The following is a 19,920-nucleotide window of genomic DNA, read 5'->3' on the forward strand; positions in this document are numbered from 1 at the left end:
AGGATTTGACTTCCTTGTTTCCTTCAATTTCACTACCTCTTCTATAGGTGATAGAAATTGAAGAATACCCAACTGAAGATCCTTCTTCTAGTATTTGTATAACTTCCTGTCAATCCTGGGTCGCTTGAGGCTTTTACCAGTTAATCCAATAGGTTTCTGTAGTTTGTACAACACTTCCAGATACCAAGAAACTCTGTCTTCTATTCCATCTTTCCACTTGAGTGGTCTATATCATGCCTCATATTGAGTAGCAATTAGAAATATTTTAATTATAGAGACTAGTGGCAATGTGAGATTTGTAAGCTAAGGAAGTTCAGTTTAGCTGACAATTGTCATTTGAGGTATACACCGTCTCAAATGGTAACCCCAATCACTCCAAAACTATAGGATACAACACCCCAACAATTCCCCTAAAATTTGAATCATTCTCTTAAATTGAGCATCTGTCTGGGGTGAATTGTAGTATTAGACTGTAATTAATTTCTAAAAGCTTCCTTTAGCTGAGTTCAACTGGATCTTAACCGGGGTTTCTTGATCTAAATCATAGGGAGTTGTATTCCATAGCATTACAAGATCTTATCTGTGAAAATCCTTGCCAGTTTGTTTCAGATTATACTTGGTTCTCACCTGCGGAACATATGCAGACTTATTGAATCGATCCTTAATTTCCTACACTCCACCCTGCTTTCTCTATGTTCAAGGAGACTGAACACCCAATCCATTGTAAGTTACTGCTTCTTCCTTTCAGAAATCGAAAGTGATTATAAGAACATTATTGATTCTTGTTGCGGAGCTATTCCTTACTGATAATTCCTACTGTTCCTTTCATCATAAGAAGCTCCTTGTAAGATTTCTGTTTTAAACTTTTGCTTTTCATAACATCTAATTCAACCTTTTACTAAGATTCTGAACTTAACCTGCTCAATTATTATAGTACGAAAGGAACATATAACAGATAGATTTTTTCCACCTGCAAAGAAGGTGCAGGTTCTGTAGAATCTATAAATTACATTAGGTTCTGGAAGCCTCTGAAGGAAGAGGACGACGCCTCTTAAGCCTAGCCATAAGTCTCTCGTGGTCTCCCAAAATTCTTTCATTGGAGACCTGCAGCATGTTTAGCCTTCTCAGTGTATCATCGGAGTACGAACTCACCAGTTTCAACAAAGAGTTGTTCTCTCCTTTGAGTTTCTCAACTTCCTGTTGAGACTCATGAAGCCTTCTTTGAAGAGACGAATTTTCAGTTGTTAGCTGCTGAACCTCGTTTGCTCTAGCCCGCAAACGATTAGCCATGTTTGAAACAGAAACAGCACTCTGAATGCTAAAAGCCATTGAGTCATGCATGGCCTCTTCCTCAGACCTCCCTGTCATTAGCATTTCATCCATTGGAGTAATACAATTCTTAGCTACTATGACAGCAGTAGCATCATTCATCATCACCGAATCATTAACTGTGAGATGACGATTGTTGGATACAAAGGATGGACGCCAAACTGTAGCGTCACTAACTGTTGTGGGAACATCATTTAAATTGAAATAATTTGGGCAGGAAGAAGAGGAAGCCATTCTAAGAAGGTTTCTAAGAAAGTCTTGTAAACACTGAAGAAAGTTGAGCTGAAATGCTGTTGCTCAATCAAGTTTTACGAAGGCAATATCTATAGATGAAAATGTGGCAGCTTTTCGGATTCCAAAATCTTATCGAATCCCCACATTATTTTTCTCTTTCACAAGAGTCCAAAACTTCACGTGGCCTCTAATAATGCTGTCGGTACTTTCGGCATTTCAGCGGATTATCTTCGTCAAGCCGATCTTGCTTTACGGATTTCACGGAGCTACTTTGTCAAAAGTACCCCGAGAATCTCGCAATTTTCCTATGGTTAATTTGAAATTCACTGATTCTACCTCTTCATTGTACTTGTGTATAAATGTGTTACTAATGAAACTTCTTTGCAGAAGACATCCAATTTACTTCATACCAGTGATGCGATATCTACTTGTTTTTCTTATCAATAAGCACTCAATATGCCCGAGAAGCAAGACTATCTCTGATCATCCACTCAGGAAGCAAGACTATCACTGATCATGTTTCAGCAAGATCAGGGAATCGTGAAGGCGGCCTTATGCTCTAATCTCCTGAGGTCCTTCTAGACTAGGAGAATTGATGAGCTGGTTGTCTGCTCTCATCAGCTTCCTTCCCTGATTGCTTACCTTACCTTGCAATCAATATCACAATTTTTGTATCTTTTCTTTCTTTTTATAATTCTCTGTTCCTAAGGGATTTTATTTCTGTACTGTGATCTTATCTTGCTACCTTGTGTCCATGTATAACTTCATGATGACATCTCCTTTCCTTAAATAACACTAGAACACTTCACTGAGGAAAGCGCTAAGCTGAATGACCTTCTTCGTTATCATTTCCGGCAAATATTCCTTATTAGTCTTTAACTCATTCAACTTATTAGTATTCCTTTATACTTTACCGGAGAAAAAAGGCTCACTTCCTGGAGCGAGCTCAAACATAAACCCAATCTCCCAATAAAAAGTAAGTCTGTAACACTGTATCTGGTCAGAGTAATCCAACTCTAGGATGATCTCCAGTCAACCATGCCGGAGAGGAATTCAATCTGTATCTACAGTAAATAATGCTCATGCTTCCTACTGAGATATAATATACTGTCTACCTGCGGCTTAAAACTGTTGCCACATAACCTCATGGTTGACTGCTTCCTCAACTAGCCATACTGCTCTGGGCCCATCGCTAAACAGAACTCCCATAAACTGTGGTATTTTCGGTAACTTACCTTGCATACTTGTTTTGCTGCAGAAATGATCTTTTAATACTAAGGGAACAGCGGCAATCCCTTTTGAAAGGCTTAGACTATCCATCATCTTATTCTCCCATAATACTCCTCTAGTAGGGCCCGGAATAATGCCTTCCACACTTGGCACAATAGGGCAACTTCTCCTGTTAGAGACTGATAACAATTGTCTTCCAACACTCCTGGCTATACCAACCCCAGAACAATTGCCAATATGACTATCTTGACTGGTACTTTCACTGGAACTAAATCCAGATCGGTACTTTCCGTATCTGCGGCCATTCGGTGATCGGAGACTATAATCACCACTGTAGACACCCCTCTTAAATTCCTCCTGATTAGTATTACCTATATTCAAATACTGTGCACAGAGTGCACCTCATGGTCTACCCATTATCTGGCTGAGGCAGACATTATCACGGCACCAAAGTTAATTAACCACTAACTGATCACAATATCTTGGGGGGGGAAAGGCTTTTAACCTTATCGCAACTAGGTATTACCTCTTACTTTCAGATCTCTTTTAGTAGAAAACAGTGTATGGAACTCGGATCCAATTATTATTCTCTATTCTGCTGCAAAACCTCTTGTATCCTCACCTTCTGTAAACTTACAGATAAGACTAGCTATTAAATTCGGCTCTAAAATACTTGTTACGTATTAATCAAAGGATCCTGGTATCACTTCTTAACTAAATCCCACCAATACTTTACTCTTCTGTAGAGCAACTAAGACCTCCATGTCCGGCTCTATTCCTTCAATTTAATCCTCTTTTTAGTACTAGGTACCACAATTATCCCAATTTATAGCTCTCAATCCTTTTCACTGGATCCACCTATCTCACGGATGGATCTCTGGCTGACTAAACCCTGAGTTATCAACTCCCAAGGTCTACTGGACATTTGGATCTTCCTGCCTACTTGGTACAGTAGGTACGGCTCTTGACGAGCCTCTTAACAAAAAATTACTCTACCGGTTCAAATACCGGTGCAGTTTCTGTTCAACTTAGAAATCTCATTTCCTTACATCGAGATATCTGTCCAATTGTCTTACGGATACCACCACCATTAGGGCCCAACTCGAAAAGAGAACGAGGATGCACATAGTGCGAAGTCTACAGGAAGTAAAACCTATGCTCTGATACCAAATTGACAGGACCCGACCCAATGTCCGCTTTGGAATTCGAGCCAAGCCCTGTGCATGTCCGACACCTGGCAATTGTCGGGCACAATGACCTCTTTACCCTTCCTGGAGATAAATATGGTTAAAACTTTCTCTGGACTCCTGCTTTAATTTCGACAGAGACCCCCCTGTAATTTGACTAAACCCAAATTTTCCACCTGTCAAACAAACTGATAAATCCACACCAACTGCCAGAATAGGGTAACTAAATATTCACCAGTTCTGGTTATCTAATCCAACCAGATATCAGAGCAGTTACTAATTGTTTACAAGAATTTAAGTAGGTTACAAGAAATCCTACAGCTTGAAAATAGCGTGGGAGCTAGGAGATGGCCTGGTGGTGGATTCCTGCACACTCGACTGCCTGGGGGGCGCAAAACATTTCAAAGTGTGAGTGGACCAAAATAAAGTTCTAGAAAACAGTATATGAACATAATAACCCCCACTGTAAAATAATGATAATCATACGACTGAATATTTAAACTGCACTTGAATTATGATAAGTCCAAAGCATTTAGGTAAACATATATATACCGTTACTGCTCGATATTAAGAAACTCAAGTAAAATCACTGAAATCAATATTTGCATAATTGCACTGACATTCCTCTAAACTGAATATGTAAACTGCACTGAATTAGGGTAAATTCAAGCATTCACATAATATATACATCTATATATATCCAGATGTAGGATATGCTCAATACTAAGGAAATATTGAGTAAAATCACTGAAATCAATATTTGCATAAAAGCACTGAAATTTCTTTAAAACTACCATCTAGGTGTACCCCTGTAAAACTGTCAAATCCTCTGTAAATCCGTCAATTCCCCTGGCAGGTCTCGGCGACACATAGTGTATCCGAGCCGCTAACTGGCAGGATTCAGGAGACCGTAGTCAGCCTGATCCGCAATCCTGGCACTCACGGTCCGGGCGTCCCCAAAACTCGTGAGGCAAATGTCAAGTGCACTGACGTAACTGAAAGTAAACTGGATGTCTGTAGACATCATCATATCCGAAGGCAACCTAAACCGAAGGCAATCTGGATGTCCGTAGACATCGTCTTATTTGACAGCCACCTGTTTCTGTAACCGGGTACCCACAGTGGTTTAAGAAAATATTAACTGCTGAGAAAATATCAAATATAAATATCATAATATTTCTGAAAGATCTGATGAATAACTGAATCTTTATTCAATTTATAACTGTGCTGCCCTTTTTATCTGATAGAAAACTCAAACTCTGCTTTCTATAATTCATGGTGGTCTAAAATAATTATCTTGGATAAAATCTGACATCCTCTGTATTCTGATAAAATCTGAGCTAGATATTTCTGAATCATAAATCTCAAAGTCTGTTGTCCAAATAACTTTAGCAAATTCAGCTAAGCAATGTATAGAAGGAATCTTTAAATTCATAGGAATAAATCACACTGAATAAAAATGATTCAGAAAATCATTTAAAAAAAAGAAAGGTCCACTCACTGTTGGTCCGAGCTAGCTGGACCTCTTGAAGGTCCCTCCTGTGGTTCAGTTTGGCCTCTGATGCCTGTTTAACCATGAATATTCAATTACTAAACTGCTCAATAAAAACATTAAATTAAATACCCTGACCCCCGGCTCCTAGAAATACGTGCTCTCATTGTAAAGTCAACTCTATGTCCAGAATGGCCTTAAAAGACCGGAAACCTTACAATGCGATAAATTGTTAGACCGGCCGATCCGGAACCTCGTGGGGTCCACGATCTCCGATGGCCGATCTGGGATTCTCTAGAGGTTCCTCACTGTGTAAAACCCATGTCCTGCGAGTTTGGTCCGAAATGGACGGTCGGATTGGCCAAAATCGCGCTATCGCTTAAAACCCTAACCCTAGCCCCAGGGTTCGCGATTCCGGAGTATCCGGGACTCCGATTTGCAATCCGTCGAATCCTACGCTATCCTGAAACAATGTAGAACAACATATCCGAAATGGGGTGCGATCCAACGGCTAGACGACGCTGCAACCGGGAATCGCATATTATGGAAAATCCGTTCGGGGCTCAAACGGACTCCGAATTGAGATCCGCAAAATCCTGCGCGCTCGTGATGGCACGAGGGTCTCAAAACTGGCCAGAGCCGTGCCTCCACCCTGGCCCACGCGCCGCCACACGCGGGACCGATCGGGTGTCCAAAGCGATCGGATGTGCCGGAAAAATCTTGGAACCGAGACTCCAAACTCCTACCCTAGGTAAAACACCCCATTTGGAGTCACTTTTGTTCTTGGAAAACCCCCAAAAACTGGCCGGAAATGGCCGATTCCGGCGGCCGAAGTTCGGGCGATTTCAAATCAAAAATTGAGCAACCTAGGGGTGAAATCGATCTAAACCCAGCCAACCATCAGTTAGAGCACGAAAAATAGCTAGAAATCGATACCTCACACGACTGATTTGGTGGCCGGATGAGGGAGAAACTGAAGCTGGAAAATCGGCCAAAACTGCTGCGTTTTTCAGCGGCTCCAGACAGCAGCAGGGGCGGCGGACGGCCTGAGGTTGATGGCGGGAGCTGGCCGGTGTTTCTGGGTCCGTTCCGGAGGGTCGGGGTGGCTTGAGGCGGCGTTGGGGGTGGCTTGGAATGGGGCTGCCCAAATGGGTTTCTGAAACTATCGGGAGGGAGAGAGAGAGAGAGAGAGAGAGAGAGAGAGAGAGAGAGCTGACAGATTTTCTTTTTATTAATTCAACTTCGAAATATTTACGGTTCTGCCACTGAGACTCTTTTGACCATAACTCCTTCGTTACAACTCCGATTCGGGTCTACTCCGTGTCTACGAACTCGTTTCGCCGTGCTCTACGCAACGGCGTAAACGGAATTCCCAAATTCCTTCTCGGTCAAAAAGTCAAATTTTCCCCCTCTTAAAAGAGGTGAGGACAAAGTCGTCTTTTTGCTAGAATAAATTAATACTAATTTTAGAATATTTTGTTTTGGGTTATTACATTGGGGGGCTAAATTTTTAGCCATGGACTACATTTAGCCCTATAGCTAGAGATGGCCTTAGAATGCCAATTCTGGGCAACTAAAAGACAATACCAAATCTAGTCAACCAAAAGACAATGCCACTTCTAGGCAACATTGGAATCCCAAATTAACTTCAAAGTACAAGTTCAAACAGTCTTCAAAATACATGCCAATTTTATTCCTTCTATTCCCAACTGTCTCAGTATCTCCAAACTTGATATTTGTCTAACATTTTCTTCCTTTCCAAAAAAGCCTTCCTCTTTGCTGGTGACTTAAACCTCTTTCTGTGAAGGTCAACTGGTGGTTTAGTTGTCTGAGACTATAAAGCTTGCTGAGACTGAGAAGCTTGCTGAAAATGAGACATAGGGTGAGGCATAGGCTGAGACAGTAAGACATAGTATTCTTTTGGGAGTTTTTTTATGATCTGAAACAAGCATTGACATAGGCCATAGGTGGGAAATACCTGACTACCAAATTGTCCTTCCTTTGCCTTGAGACATCTCCTCATATTATGTCCAGCTTGGTTGCATATTGAACACTTAATTTCCATATTATACATTGGTAGTTTTGTTGCATTAGGATTATAGGTTAGGAGTGGTTCAGCTGCTGACTTAATCCTCTTCTTCCTAGGCTTCCTTGGCTGATTGTGGTACTTAGATGGCAGCAAAGGTGCCAAGTTACACTTAGGCCACATATCTTGGCTTGCCATGGGATGCACCATTTTTGCATATGCTCTAACAAATGCCTCCTTAACAAGCATTCACATAAGCAAGGTGATCTCCATTCAATTGCCCAATTTGCAGCACAAGCATGCTTACAAAGGATCCCAGTGATATCCCATTGTCTGCATGAACAAGTGCTTCTTAAATCAACCACCATTTGAGTTCCACCAAAGTTTTTGACTTCATATGTTTGTTCCCCAATAAGCTTTGGAATGCACTAGGCTATCTTACACTTCTCAACTATACTGAAAATCTATGGTCCTACATCATGGTGCCATTTCTCAAAAGCTGCTTTTCTACTTGCCATTAATAACATGATATAGTACCTTAACTAATTTTATTGAATTTTTAAATAATTGAAACAATTTTAAAAATAATTTTGGAAATTTTAAAAAAATTAAGTTAGCAAAATAATTCATTGCTATTTATTAAGTAATTTATAAAACTAATTAAATTACTCATTCAAGAAATTGGCTTGTCTCTTGCATCAACGATTGCACTTACCCATGCACGTAGAAAATATAAAAGAACTATGTACTACATGCGTTTTGTGGGGTAAAACTCATTATGTCATCATGATTAGGTGTAGTCTTATGTTATCAATGAATTTCACTTCGTACTATCAAGTTTAATAGCTATGTGCGTAAGGTAAATTTAGCCTAACCCAATTTGAAATCCTAGGTCTGTCCCTGATCATGCTCTCTTTATTTTTGTATGGATCATTAAAAAAAATTGTAAAATAGTGGAATTGTTTTCTAATGTTGTGTTTGTTGTGTGACACCCTGACCCAATTTTAACCATTTATTTACTATATTTAATTGTGAAATTACAAATTTGCCCTTGGAGTAAGGTCACAATGGTCACTTTTCGATCCATAAGGATTTTTGGGATTTGAGGGGCACCATTGCGTAGAGCTCGTTGATAAGAAGTTACGATCAACGGAAATGCAGTGGCACAACCGTAAATATTTCAAAGTTAGATTTTAAAACCCCAGTAGCTTCTTTCTCTCCCCCGACTCTCTCTCCTCCCTCTCTCTCTATCTAGCATGACACTGTCAGTTTCTACTGCTATTCCAGCGCCATCTGGCCATCAAATTCAACGCCATAACTTGTGAAACGCTCCTCTCCACCTCCTTTACACAACTCACTAAATTTCCAGACCCGATTTCGAGCCATGAAGCGACTAGAACGAGGGGAAGAATCCCGATTTTTTCGTCGCCATTTTCAGCGATTCCGGCAACGGTATCCGACGAGTGATGTATGCTTCTTCATCCATTTTTCGTGTTCTAGCTGTTTTGATAGTTGGTTTGGATTGATTTGGAGCCATGAGTGTTTGATTAGAAACCTAGATTTTGTCCAACTTTGGAAGGGTTTTCCGGCCAAATTGGAGGTCGGCCTAGTTATAAAAGTTGCTCGCCTAGTTGCCCTGATCACGTAGGTATAGATATTGTTGGGTGATTTGAGAAATTTCCGTCGCTAGAAATTTTTCAAGCTACCTAAGCGCTGGCGGTGCGTGTGGCGGTGAGTGGGCCCTGTGGTGGTGGCCCATTTTGTTTTAAAACGTTCCCCATGTCAAACGCGCTCTGACTCAATCGAATGCAACTAGGATGTCCGTGGACATCATTATGACCGAAGGTAACAATTTATCCGAAGGCAACATTTTGGGTACCTATGGTGGTTTAAAAACTTTTCCTGGAAAATTATAATACTATTTCTCATTAAATCCTTAAATCCTGTTATCATCTCCTTTTCTTTCCAAGCCATTCACATTTAAACATAAACATAATTTAATAAAAATATTTGAATTCAAACTAATTGCTTGGAAAGCAAAACCATAAATAATTCATTCAAGAGAAATAGTAAAATTTTAATTGCATAAAATTCATTTATAAAACAAAAGTCCACTCACTGAGAGTCTGAGCTAGCCTGACCATTCGAGGGCCCTTCCTGTGGGTTCAACAAAGCCCGAGTACCTATTTAAGCGATTAAAAATATTTAATTAATAAAATAGCTCAACCCCAAATATTTAATCAAAACGCTGACCCTCGGCCTCAAAAGTGCGTGTACATAACTTAAGAAGGTTCCTAGGCCCATTTTCAACATTTCTGACAGGTGGAATGGTCTGAAAAGACTCCAGATTGAATACGCGGTTAAATTTCCATATTGGTCATTCCAGTCCCCGTGGAGTACATGACCTCTGATTACCAATTCGAGAGTTCCTATAGTTTCAACACACTTTACTAAACATGCCCTGAAAGTTTGGTCCGAATCGAACGGTCAGATCGCTCGTGATCGCACGATCGGACAGTTACCGTTTACTTAAACTTTGAATGATTGAATCGGAGTATCCACGACTCCGATTCTCAATCTGCGAATTTTCTACATGATCCTAGAAGTTCCTAGATCAACATATTTGAAAATGAAGTCGATCCAAAGGTTGGAACATATCGAACCTGGATAACTCCTAATATGCGATATCCGATCAACAGTCAAACGGTAACCAAATTGAAATCTGAGCATACCATCATGCTTAGGATGACGTGGGGATCATTTTAGAATCAAAACCCAACCTTGACACCCCGCAGACGCGCCGCAACCGCCGACGGCTGTAGAGAAATTTTCTGGTGGTAGGAAAACTCCAAACCATCGGCCAATATTCATACCTACAGATCAAGCACATCAAGGGGAGTAACTTTATACCTTTGCTCCAAGACAATTCCTCCGTTAAAGGCGTCGAACGAACAATTTTGTGTTTGAAAAACCTAGAAAGTTTTGGGTTTGGATTTAACAATTTCTACTTGAAATTGGTTCGGGTCTTTGAAGGAAATCACATAAGGAAGGTAGGAGAGTGTTTTGGAAGTGATTTGGTGGCGGGTGGTGGCCAGAGTTGGCCGAAAAAAGCGTCGGTGGCCACTGTTTGAAACAGCCCATTTTTGGGCTCACATTGGCTCGAATTATGGGTTTAATTCCTTGGGTTTGGGGGCTGAAAATTGGTATGGATATGAAGAGGAGAGAGAGACGAAGAGAATGGGATCAATTTCGTGGCTGAAAATGCTGTCGGAAGCCACAGAGGTCGTGGCTATTTATGAACAGAGGAGAGAGAAAGAGGGTTCTGCGTGAGAGAGGTTTCTGGTTTTTAAAAACTGACTTCGCAAAACTTACGATTGTGCCACTGGACTTCCTTTGATCGTAACTTCTTCAATATAACTCCAATTTGAGCCCAGTATGTGTCTACGGACTCATCTCGACATGCTCTACGCAATGGTATAACTAGAATCCCATATTCCTTCCCGAACAAAAAATCAACTTTTAAACCATTAAAATATTCAAGGGATAAAATAGTCTTTTATTTGAATAAATTAATAATTAAATATTAATTTAGGATCAGGTTATTACAATCTACCCCTTTTATAATTATTATCATAAGCAAGCGACATCCCGATGCTTGATTGATAACTATTATTATATAGTTCAATTTGGGAACCCACTAAATTGAAATTAATTTTGTTTGGAGTTTTCTGTTTGTTTTCCCCAAGATTGGTCGGTTGCTCCAAATTGGTAATTGTGTTTGTGTTTTCTGTTCTTCTCATAAGATGCACTAAACCAAACTGCTTTATGTGCTTGATAATTCATAATACATATCTATTTATGTCGTTTTGTTTTGCTCCTTAATAACATAAATTTGAACTCTTAAATCTTCTAAATCTCTACAATTAGTTCGATTGTTTCATGTCTATCCAGTCTCTCAAGCTGTGTTTATTGGAATATTTTGCCATCCTCTATGAAACGAGATGATAAGAAATGGTGTCAAGATGATTACATGATATAAGAGCTTCAATTGCCGCTCATTCTATTACTAGTGAAAATAGAACAGCAAGACAGAAAAATGGACTAGAATGTTTTGGGTTATAGGAATGAATAATAGTCATTCAATTTTCTCTCTATAGTCATAGCTTCTAATTATTGTCTTGCTTGAGAGGTTGATACCACCTTTTTTTTTCTTCTTATTTTTGATGATTGTATAGAAATGGATATCTACATGTATTCATGACATGTGCATATGTAGTTATTTATGTACAAAATTTATGAAGATAGAAGTTTGTGACATACAAATTAGCACGTAGCATGAGAATAAAACATGTGTGAACTTAGACCCAAATGGATGTAAATAATTATGCAGATGGGCTACTTGAACTCGAACCCATTTTTTGGGACATGGCTGGCCTAGCCCAGTAATATGGAAGGCTTAGCTCAGGCCCGTTGTTTAACTATTGGGTTAGCTCGGGCCCTATGGACAGGCTTAGCGAGGCATTGATTTGTAGCGTCATTCTATGATAAGGGTGTCATATATGGACCATAGATGTGGACCTTCATATTAGCCACATGATTAATCTGAATAGTAACTTCACTTAAGTTTATTGAAATGATCATGTGTGACAAATACGAAGGTCCACATGAGGGGTCCATATATGGCACCCTTACTATAAAATTTTGCTTCATTTGTAACCCCTTGGGTAGCCTCACCTATATTTATTAATTCTTTTTATGAATTCTTTTGTTAAAAACACAAAAAGTAAATAAAAAGACATGTGATGCACACATATTAACTTTGAGTACGACTTGTGCGCACACATATTAATGTTAAGAACCACAAATGAAAAAAATAAAAACATAAGCTTGTTTGGTATTCAACTTGAATTCAACTTTTTAAACTCAAAAATAGACTTTGAATCCAAAACAAAGAAAACATGTTTGGTAGTCATATTTTTAGAAACTCAAACTCAAGAACAACTAAATAACACCATATTATTAAGAACAAAAAATATCTGTTTTTTCAATTTTTTTTCTAACGACTCACAAGTTCTCAAATTTTTAAGATTTGAAAACAGTTTTCAAGTTGCATACCAAACAAGTTTTTGAATCTTAAAAATAGATTTAAGAACTTCTTGTTTTTAAGAAAAATCAAAGTTTTTGAATTCTCTATTTCAATAGGATAGTAAACGCCCCCTAAAAAACGAAACCTATAGTTTTGTGAATCTCATGACTTTTTTTTTTTTTGGGTTTTGTTTGGCTTTTTATTATTATTTATATTTATATTTTTAAAATTATTTATATGGTGACTGGTCAGAGCTGAGACTAAAGGACTAGCAAGCACAGAGAAGAAGAGAAGAATGGTCATTGTAGAGCAACCATGAAGAACAACAGCAGCCAAAGCTACAACAGTGAAGAAAACAACTCCAAGAAAGAAAGTGCTTTCTCAACCCTGGATTCAAGATTCAACCAAACCCTCCGAAATGTTCAAGGGTACCAATCCCTGTTCCCAACAGTTTCTCTTTTTTATTTTCATTTTAAATTTATAGTTTGTTTTCTCCTAATTTATGATTTTCCTCAGATTTGAAAACCCATTGAGCAAAAGCTTCTATCTTATACATAACTATTAGACTTTCATAATTCGACTGTTTATCTCACACTCGTAAAATATAGCTTATTTCTCTCCAATTCTACAAGGTGATTGAGAAAATGACTACGGGTTTTGGTGATTTCGATTTATTATGTAAATCAGTAGAAAAAATTCTGTGATTTGTGAGATTACTGTGCTTAAATTGAATTATTCATTAATACTCTGTTCTGTTTGGTTGATGAGAAAATGGGGACAACAGATGCAATCAGACTATATTAATTTAATTGGTAATTCGCAGTTTGATCCTGCTTATTGTGCTTAGTTTTCTTGTTTACCCATTGTATAGGCGTAACCTTAAATTGATGTCATGTAGCTGAAAATTGGTGACAGTAAATTCGATTATTTCTGGGTTTATTTTCCTGACTAAGAAGTACGTACTTGGGTGTCTCAGATTTACTCATTTGTGCCATTTATTATATTTAGTTTTAGAACTATGGTTCAGTTCTTCAGTAATTTTTGCATTTATTTTGTCCCAGTCCTGCACTTTCCATGAGCTCTGGATTTAGATTTTAGGTACATTTGGTATAATGTTCTGTCTGATATCTGCAGTATCAGTGGTTATAGAAGTTCGCATGAATCCTTAATGTGTGTCAAAATTTCTCATAAAACTTTTGGTTATTATTAGTTTGTGTCACAAAGTGAAGCAACCCAGAGCTCTTTTGATAGCATATCAGGAAGTCTTGTGGTTCTGTTGTGTGCTTCAGTTACTAAATGTCCTTCTGGACAAAACAAATGTGATGTATTGTCCTAAAATTTGCTAAATATCTAATTTTTTATGTCTGTCTTGGTTTATTTGTCATGCTTTCTAGGTTGCTCAAAGGGCGTAGTATTCCTGGTAAAGTGTTACTGAGTAGATCAGACCCACTAGATCAGTCAAACATACAAGAGCACTCTCCAAATTATGAAAGGAGCTTCTCATACAATGATGCTGAAACAAGTGATCGCATGTCCAAGGACCTAGAGGTTTATTTTGATATATCTTTTCTGTAATAAATTTCCATATCATAGTATTTGCTATAAAGTATTAACTGAGAATGTAACAGCTTGGTTTTTACTTCTAACACAGGAAGAAGTGCAGAACCCGAACAAGCCAAGCAATAATGCAAATTCAAATGGCCTAAATTCATCAACCTCAAATATTGAGAATACTTCCAAAGAAGCACAAAAATCCACCATGGGTGCTAGAGCTACTGATTCTGCAAGAATTATAAAGTTCACAAAGGTCCTTTCAGGGACAACAGTCATACTGGGTATAATGACTAAGTCATTACTCTTTCCCCTTTCTTTTCTCCCTTCAATTTGATGAAATTATAGTTATACCAGCAGGGTCGTGCTTGTAACTGTTAGAATATGTTCTGGGTCTTGTTTCTTGCTTAGGAGCTTTACATTTTTGTATAACCCAATCTTCATGATCACTGGCCAACCTCATCATGTGATCTAAATTTGCACACTTGTTATTGTTACTCTTTTGATATATCTATTACCTCCACAAATTTTGTTTGTTGCTAACCAAGCTCTGTATCTTTTATTTCCTTTTCCTTTTTCTTTTCAAAAATTTAATTTTCTATGGTTTGTGTAGAGAAGTTGCGTGAGTTGGCTTGGAGTGGCATACCACCATATATGCGACCTGATGTATGGAGACTTCTTTTGGTAAGCTTGATGCTTTGATACTTTTAAGATTAACATTGAAAGTTTTAGAATTTTAGTCATTGGATAGTATTCAACCAAAGAATTTAGCTGTCATGTTATTTCCTATTGGACTGCTAGAAGGATTTCAAGTAGGGTGGGCATTACATGAAAATTATCCACTTTGTATGGCTTGCATATAGTATAATAGGCTCGCAAAGGCATGTCCTTGTAAAGCTCCACAAAAGTGAAGAATCCCAAAAAAGCCATTGGTTTTGTGCAAACCTTGTGAGAGGGAGCATTATGGACATAGAAGGTGCAAGGTTCTCCTTATGGTCCACTAGGTTTAGTTTACTTTGTATTGCCTTCTGTAGTTCTGTGGTTTTGTTTATTGCAACCATCCATGCCTGCAGCTAGGTCAGAGTTGTCAAGTGCACCCTGGGTGTCCATTGTTCCGCCCATGCTTTGAACTTGAGGTTTTATGCATCTGTTTTTTTTCTTCACTTTTTCTAGAAACCTTTTATTTATTTATTTTTTCCGTTTATTAATATATTTTTTTGTTTTATTCTTTTTGGTAATTGAAATGGAAGTTCTAGAGAACTTGTTCAAGATAGTATCATTTCCTATAAAAGGAGTTTATTTTTATCAGCCATTTTAATGACCTGGGATTTTTTTTCATCTGGTAAACATTGTTGCTTGTTTGAAATTAAACATGAACTGACAACAGGGATATGCACCACCTAATTCAGATAGAAGGGGGGGAGTTCTGAAAAGGAAGCGCCTTGAGTATCTTGACTGTGTTTCCCAGTATTATGACATTCCAGATACTGAGCGTTCAGATGATGAGATAAACATGCTTCGCCAGGTGTTTTAAATTTTACCCACACTGCCTACCTGCTTAGTGTAATTCGTGCTTCGTGGCTTTGACAATTGCTTCTTTATCCTTATTAGATTGCTGTCGATTGCCCTAGAACTGTGCCAGATGTATCTTTTTTTCAGCAAGCTCAAGTCCAGAAATCCTTGGAACGCATCCTTTACACATGGTTAAAATACTATACATGTCCTTGTTTATTCCGTATGTGTTCATGTCAGGAAGAGAGAAATATTGCATTAATGTGGAATTTTTTTTTTTTGTTAACCTAACAGGACTTGCCAACAACAACCCCTGCCCCCCCAAAATAAAATAAAATGTCTTGATAGTTCTCCAACAGATTTACCAGTTTTGATATGTTTGACCTTTGTCTTTTATGTTTTTGTCCAATTGTCCTAGTGGTTGTGTTCATCCAAAGGCCTTTGGTTCATTAAACACTTGGGTAATTATGTTGCAATGTATTCTCTACACTATATTTTTGCGGCTTGATTGTATTGACACTGTACGTTTAGAGAGCTGGGAAACATGGGGCCTGATTCTCAACATGTCAGTTAACTGAACATATATGTACATACATCTGCACTACTATCGAATATTATGATCAGGACATTTTAAGGTTCTAGTTTTATTCCATCAGTTTTGGATGGTAAGTGTTTTCCTTAGATGTGGACCATAAGTTGACAGAGTGAGTCATAATGTTTACTTATCAAAGTGACAAGATTATGCCAATACTTATTATGCTAGAATGACTAGTTGGTTGAGCAGAAATCGGGTTCCAGTAATTTAGCTTTTAAAAATTTGATTGAGATATGGAGCATGGTTTCAAGATGCCACTATTTTGAGTTATTTTTTCTCAATTTATGTAGTTCTTATGATTATTAGGATGTTTTTTCAAGTTGCTTTTCCTAATGTCTTTCAGGGCCATTAGACATCCTGCGAGTGGATATGTTCAGGGAATAAATGACCTTGTTACTCCCTTTCTAGTCGTTTTCTTATCAGAATACTTAGAAGGGAGTGTGGATAGTTGGTCAATCTCTGATCTGTCTCCTGATAAAATATCTATCATAGAGGCTGATTGCTATTGGTGCCTATCAAAATTACTTGATGGTATGCAAGACCATTACACATTTGCCCAGCCAGGAATCCAGAGGCTTGTGTTTAAGCTAAAGGAAGTGGTCAGGCGGATTGATGGTAACCCCCATTTCTCTGTTTTTAGTTTCTCTTTCTTGCACCTTTTTTTCTACATGAACTGATACTTAAATTTTGTATGGACTTACAAGATGCATTTTCATTAATTTTGCTGAATATTTCTCTAAATTATTTGTAGAATTAAATATTTTCCTCTGTCATAGTTTTCAATATGGAAGTCTCATTGCTTTTCTTTATGCATATTAGGACTTACGAATAACCAGTGGCGAATGAGGGAGCCAAGGCAAAAGGCTCCAATTCCTGTAGGGTAGTTGAGAAAGAGTTGGTTGTGTTGCTGGGGCGTAGGTTATGTTGTCAATAGAGAGTAATTAAAGGGTGGTAGAGTGGTCTAGAGATGGGTATGGCAGGCATGACTTCACATATGTAGGATTCTGGCTAAAGAGTGGAGCATTCTGAACATATAGGAATTCATGAAAGGAAATTCAGTACTTGTGTTAAATCCGCAAACATTATACTAAAATGTATGCTTCTATATTATTATTTATTTTGAAAACTGTACCTATTTTATAGCGGATAAACAATAGAATTACGGAATAGTGACCATAACAAACTTCACGGAAACAACAAAACAAAGTTACAAGAACTATGTATTGTTAAAACAGACCCAACCAAAACATGAACATCTGATGCTTGCCAATTTAACCAAAGATAAGCCCCTAATTTCTGTGGAAACAGATGCCAAAAGAGAGCTAATATAGAACTCTCCTTTGGGCCTATATGCCAGCGAAAGGGCTAGAACTTCAAAAATCATTTTGCTTCTCTGCAGCCAAAATACCCAGAACACAGTGAGGACCATGCAACCCTACATAACTTTGGCTTTCTTCAACCTTTCTGCCACTTTATCCTTCTTGCAAAGAAGAGAAAGAATGTATCTTGGAATAACCCAGCTTACTCATTTCCCTAAACAGTTTCAGTGAAAGACACAAAGCCCACAGGATACTTTAAGAAAATTGATCCACAGTCCTTTAAACACATTATTCACCATTGAGGGTAGAGGCATGCATCAGGCTAAATTTGGGGTTGGCTATTATATGTTATAAAGATTTTGAGGTAATTTCTTTGCATTTACTGTTTTTCCAATTCTCCACCTGATGCAATAAAATTTTGGTACACATTTTTATTGTAGCAAGGAGGATTCTTTAATCGGTAAATGTGAATTCTTGAAAGTATATTTCTAGGGATGTTTCTTATTTAGAAGAGAAACCTGTCGAAGTTTTACAATTATCCTTCATGTGTATACTTACGATTTATTCTTACTGTACTAGAACCGGTATCTACACACATGGAGGAGCAAGGGCTAGAATTTCTTCAATTTGCTTTCCGCTGGTTCAACTGTCTTTTAATACGTGAGGTGTGATCCTAAAGATCTTTTCTGCATACATTTCTGTAGATTTCCCTGTTTTAACGATATTCATATATTATGGACAATGTCACCCTAAGGTTATTGGGTAGCTAAGAATGTTTCTAAGTGAAATTTGGTCACAACGTTGTGGTTTTGTCATTTATTGCAAAGCTAATGGCAATTTTTTCTTTATCCTGCTCAGATTCCTTTCCATCTTATTACTCGCCTATGGGATACTTATCTTGCTGAAGGAGATGCATTGCCAGACTTCCTTGTGTATATATTTGCCAGTTTTCTTTTAACGGTAAGATAGAAATTCTTGCCTTTGAAAGGATATAATTTCCTTGGTTACATGTTTGGATGTATTAGCTGTGGTAAGAATATGCATCTGTTGATTTATTTGTGCATTAACAATGTGTTTTCTTTGCCTTCGGTAAACTATGGGGGGTCTAAGCTAATTAATATGTTTGACATACCTTTCTCAGCTTTGGTTATGGAAGAAATCTATTATAATGCTTTGACACCTTATAGATTGTTTTAAAGATTTTTCTGAATAACATTCATGGCATCCAACTTATTCAAAACTGAAGAAATATACTGTGCACTACTTTCCATTAACAGAAATAGTGGGTGCATTCTTGTTTATCATTGAAGTGACCATTTTGGTGCTCTTCTTTCTTTTTCTTTTTCCTTTTTCAAGTTTCTTTCATGTCTTAGAATCTGGGAATGGTTATGTGTGGAACAAAAACGTCAGGCCCCACAAACTACCAATTTCCTGCAATACCATGCATGATGTTTTTAATGTTGACTGGGAGGCTCAGGGAAAGGTCGCCTTTTATTGGCTTTTCTGCTAATTTTCCTGGCCCATGTTTGCCTTCTCTCCAGATTGTTTCTGCACGTATATACTATGCTTATTCGGTGGGTGCAACAACTTATTTATTTCTTTACTACGTTTGTTGTGCTTGGGTTAATTTGACTGCAGAGAATCTGAATGGCTGTATTCTCTGGCTCTGTGTATTATGCATGAGGAATGACTGCCTTTCTGTTATTGCGTGGTCAGCTGAAATTGCTTGTTTTTTCTTTTTGGTTGAAGTGGATGTCAATAACTTAAAAAGCACTATTATTTGATTCAGTGGTCGGATAAGCTTCAGAAGCTTGATTTCCAAGAGTTGGTTATGTTTCTTCAACACCTTCCAACTAATAACTGGACTCACCAAGAGCTAGAGATGGTGCTTTCAAGAGCTTTCATGTGGCACAGTATGTTCAATAGCTCTCCTAGCCATTTAGCCAACTAAAAGGAATTTGTAATATCTATTAGCGGCTTTGTAATTTGTTTGTTTGCTTGTTTTTTTCTTCTTCATTTTGTTGTCCCTTTTTCTGATCTTAATTTGGTTTTATTACAATGGTTTCTGTTATGGTGGAGGGCCTTGCCCATATAGTATCAGGTGTCTGTAATATTTGCATTTTCAAGCATTTCGTTGTAGAATTTGGCTTTGATCAGTGGAGGAAAAAGAAAAATGATGTATTATTATGTACTCTTCTTTCTTTGAATGGAGCTGATGGAATTTGTGACCCAATGCTTTCTATAAATGTTAATAAACTGCCTGCAAATCCTGATACAATCCCTTGTGCACCCTGCACACTGGTGGCTGGGTTTGCTTTTTTCTCCGCATAGACCTGTGAGACTCAAAATCTAAAGGGCT

The 19,920-nt window shown here is 38.0% G+C and overlaps 1 protein-coding gene and 1 long non-coding RNA gene across 3 annotated transcripts; one reads left to right on the forward strand and one right to left on the reverse strand.

The window, feature by feature from the left end:
- On the reverse strand, positions 3,362 to 5,672 carry LOC109948664. Its single transcript, XR_002271251.1, has 2 exons — positions 5,482 to 5,672; positions 3,362 to 4,362 (listed from the first exon to the last, which is right to left on the reverse strand). It is a non-coding gene; the product is annotated as an uncharacterized LOC109948664 (long non-coding RNA).
- On the forward strand, positions 12,785 to 19,794 carry LOC18790979 (GTPase-activating protein GYP1). 2 transcript variants are annotated; one of them, XM_020567557.1, is made up of 10 exons: positions 12,785 to 13,012; positions 13,979 to 14,132; positions 14,236 to 14,419; positions 14,749 to 14,819; positions 15,523 to 15,660; positions 15,747 to 15,838; positions 16,586 to 16,857; positions 18,141 to 18,226; positions 18,420 to 18,521; positions 19,200 to 19,344. In XM_020567557.1, exons 1-10 carry the CDS (start codon positions 12,900 to 12,902, stop codon positions 19,206 to 19,208), a joined length of 1,221 nt encoding a protein of 406 aa, XP_020423146.1. In that variant the 5' UTR covers positions 12,785 to 12,899; the 3' UTR covers positions 19,209 to 19,344. The 2 variants fall into 2 exon arrangements, with proteins under 2 accessions (XP_020423146.1, XP_007223240.1); XM_007223178.2 differs by lacking the exon at positions 19,200 to 19,344 and adding an exon at positions 19,351 to 19,794 and having other exon boundaries at positions 12,801 to 13,012.

This window comes from Prunus persica, chromosome G1 (genome assembly GCF_000346465.2).
Source record: "Prunus persica cultivar Lovell chromosome G1, Prunus_persica_NCBIv2, whole genome shotgun sequence".
Taxonomy (NCBI): Eukaryota; Viridiplantae; Streptophyta; class Magnoliopsida; order Rosales; family Rosaceae; genus Prunus; species Prunus persica.

What these genes read in the sequence shown, in the direction of transcription:
- LOC18790979 (XM_007223178.2), top strand. Translation starts at nt 12,900, where the DNA reads ATGAAGAACAACAGCAGCCAAAGCTACAACAGTGAAGAAAACAACTCC. An exon ending in AGGGACAACAGTCATACTGG is followed by an intron (nt 14,420 to 14,748) that starts GTATAATGACTA and finishes TGGTTTGTGTAG; the next exon opens with AGAAGTTGCGTGAGTTGGCT. An exon ending in AGTGGTCAGGCGGATTGATG is followed by an intron (nt 16,858 to 18,140) that starts GTAACCCCCATT and finishes TTACTGTACTAG; the next exon opens with AACCGGTATCTACACACATG.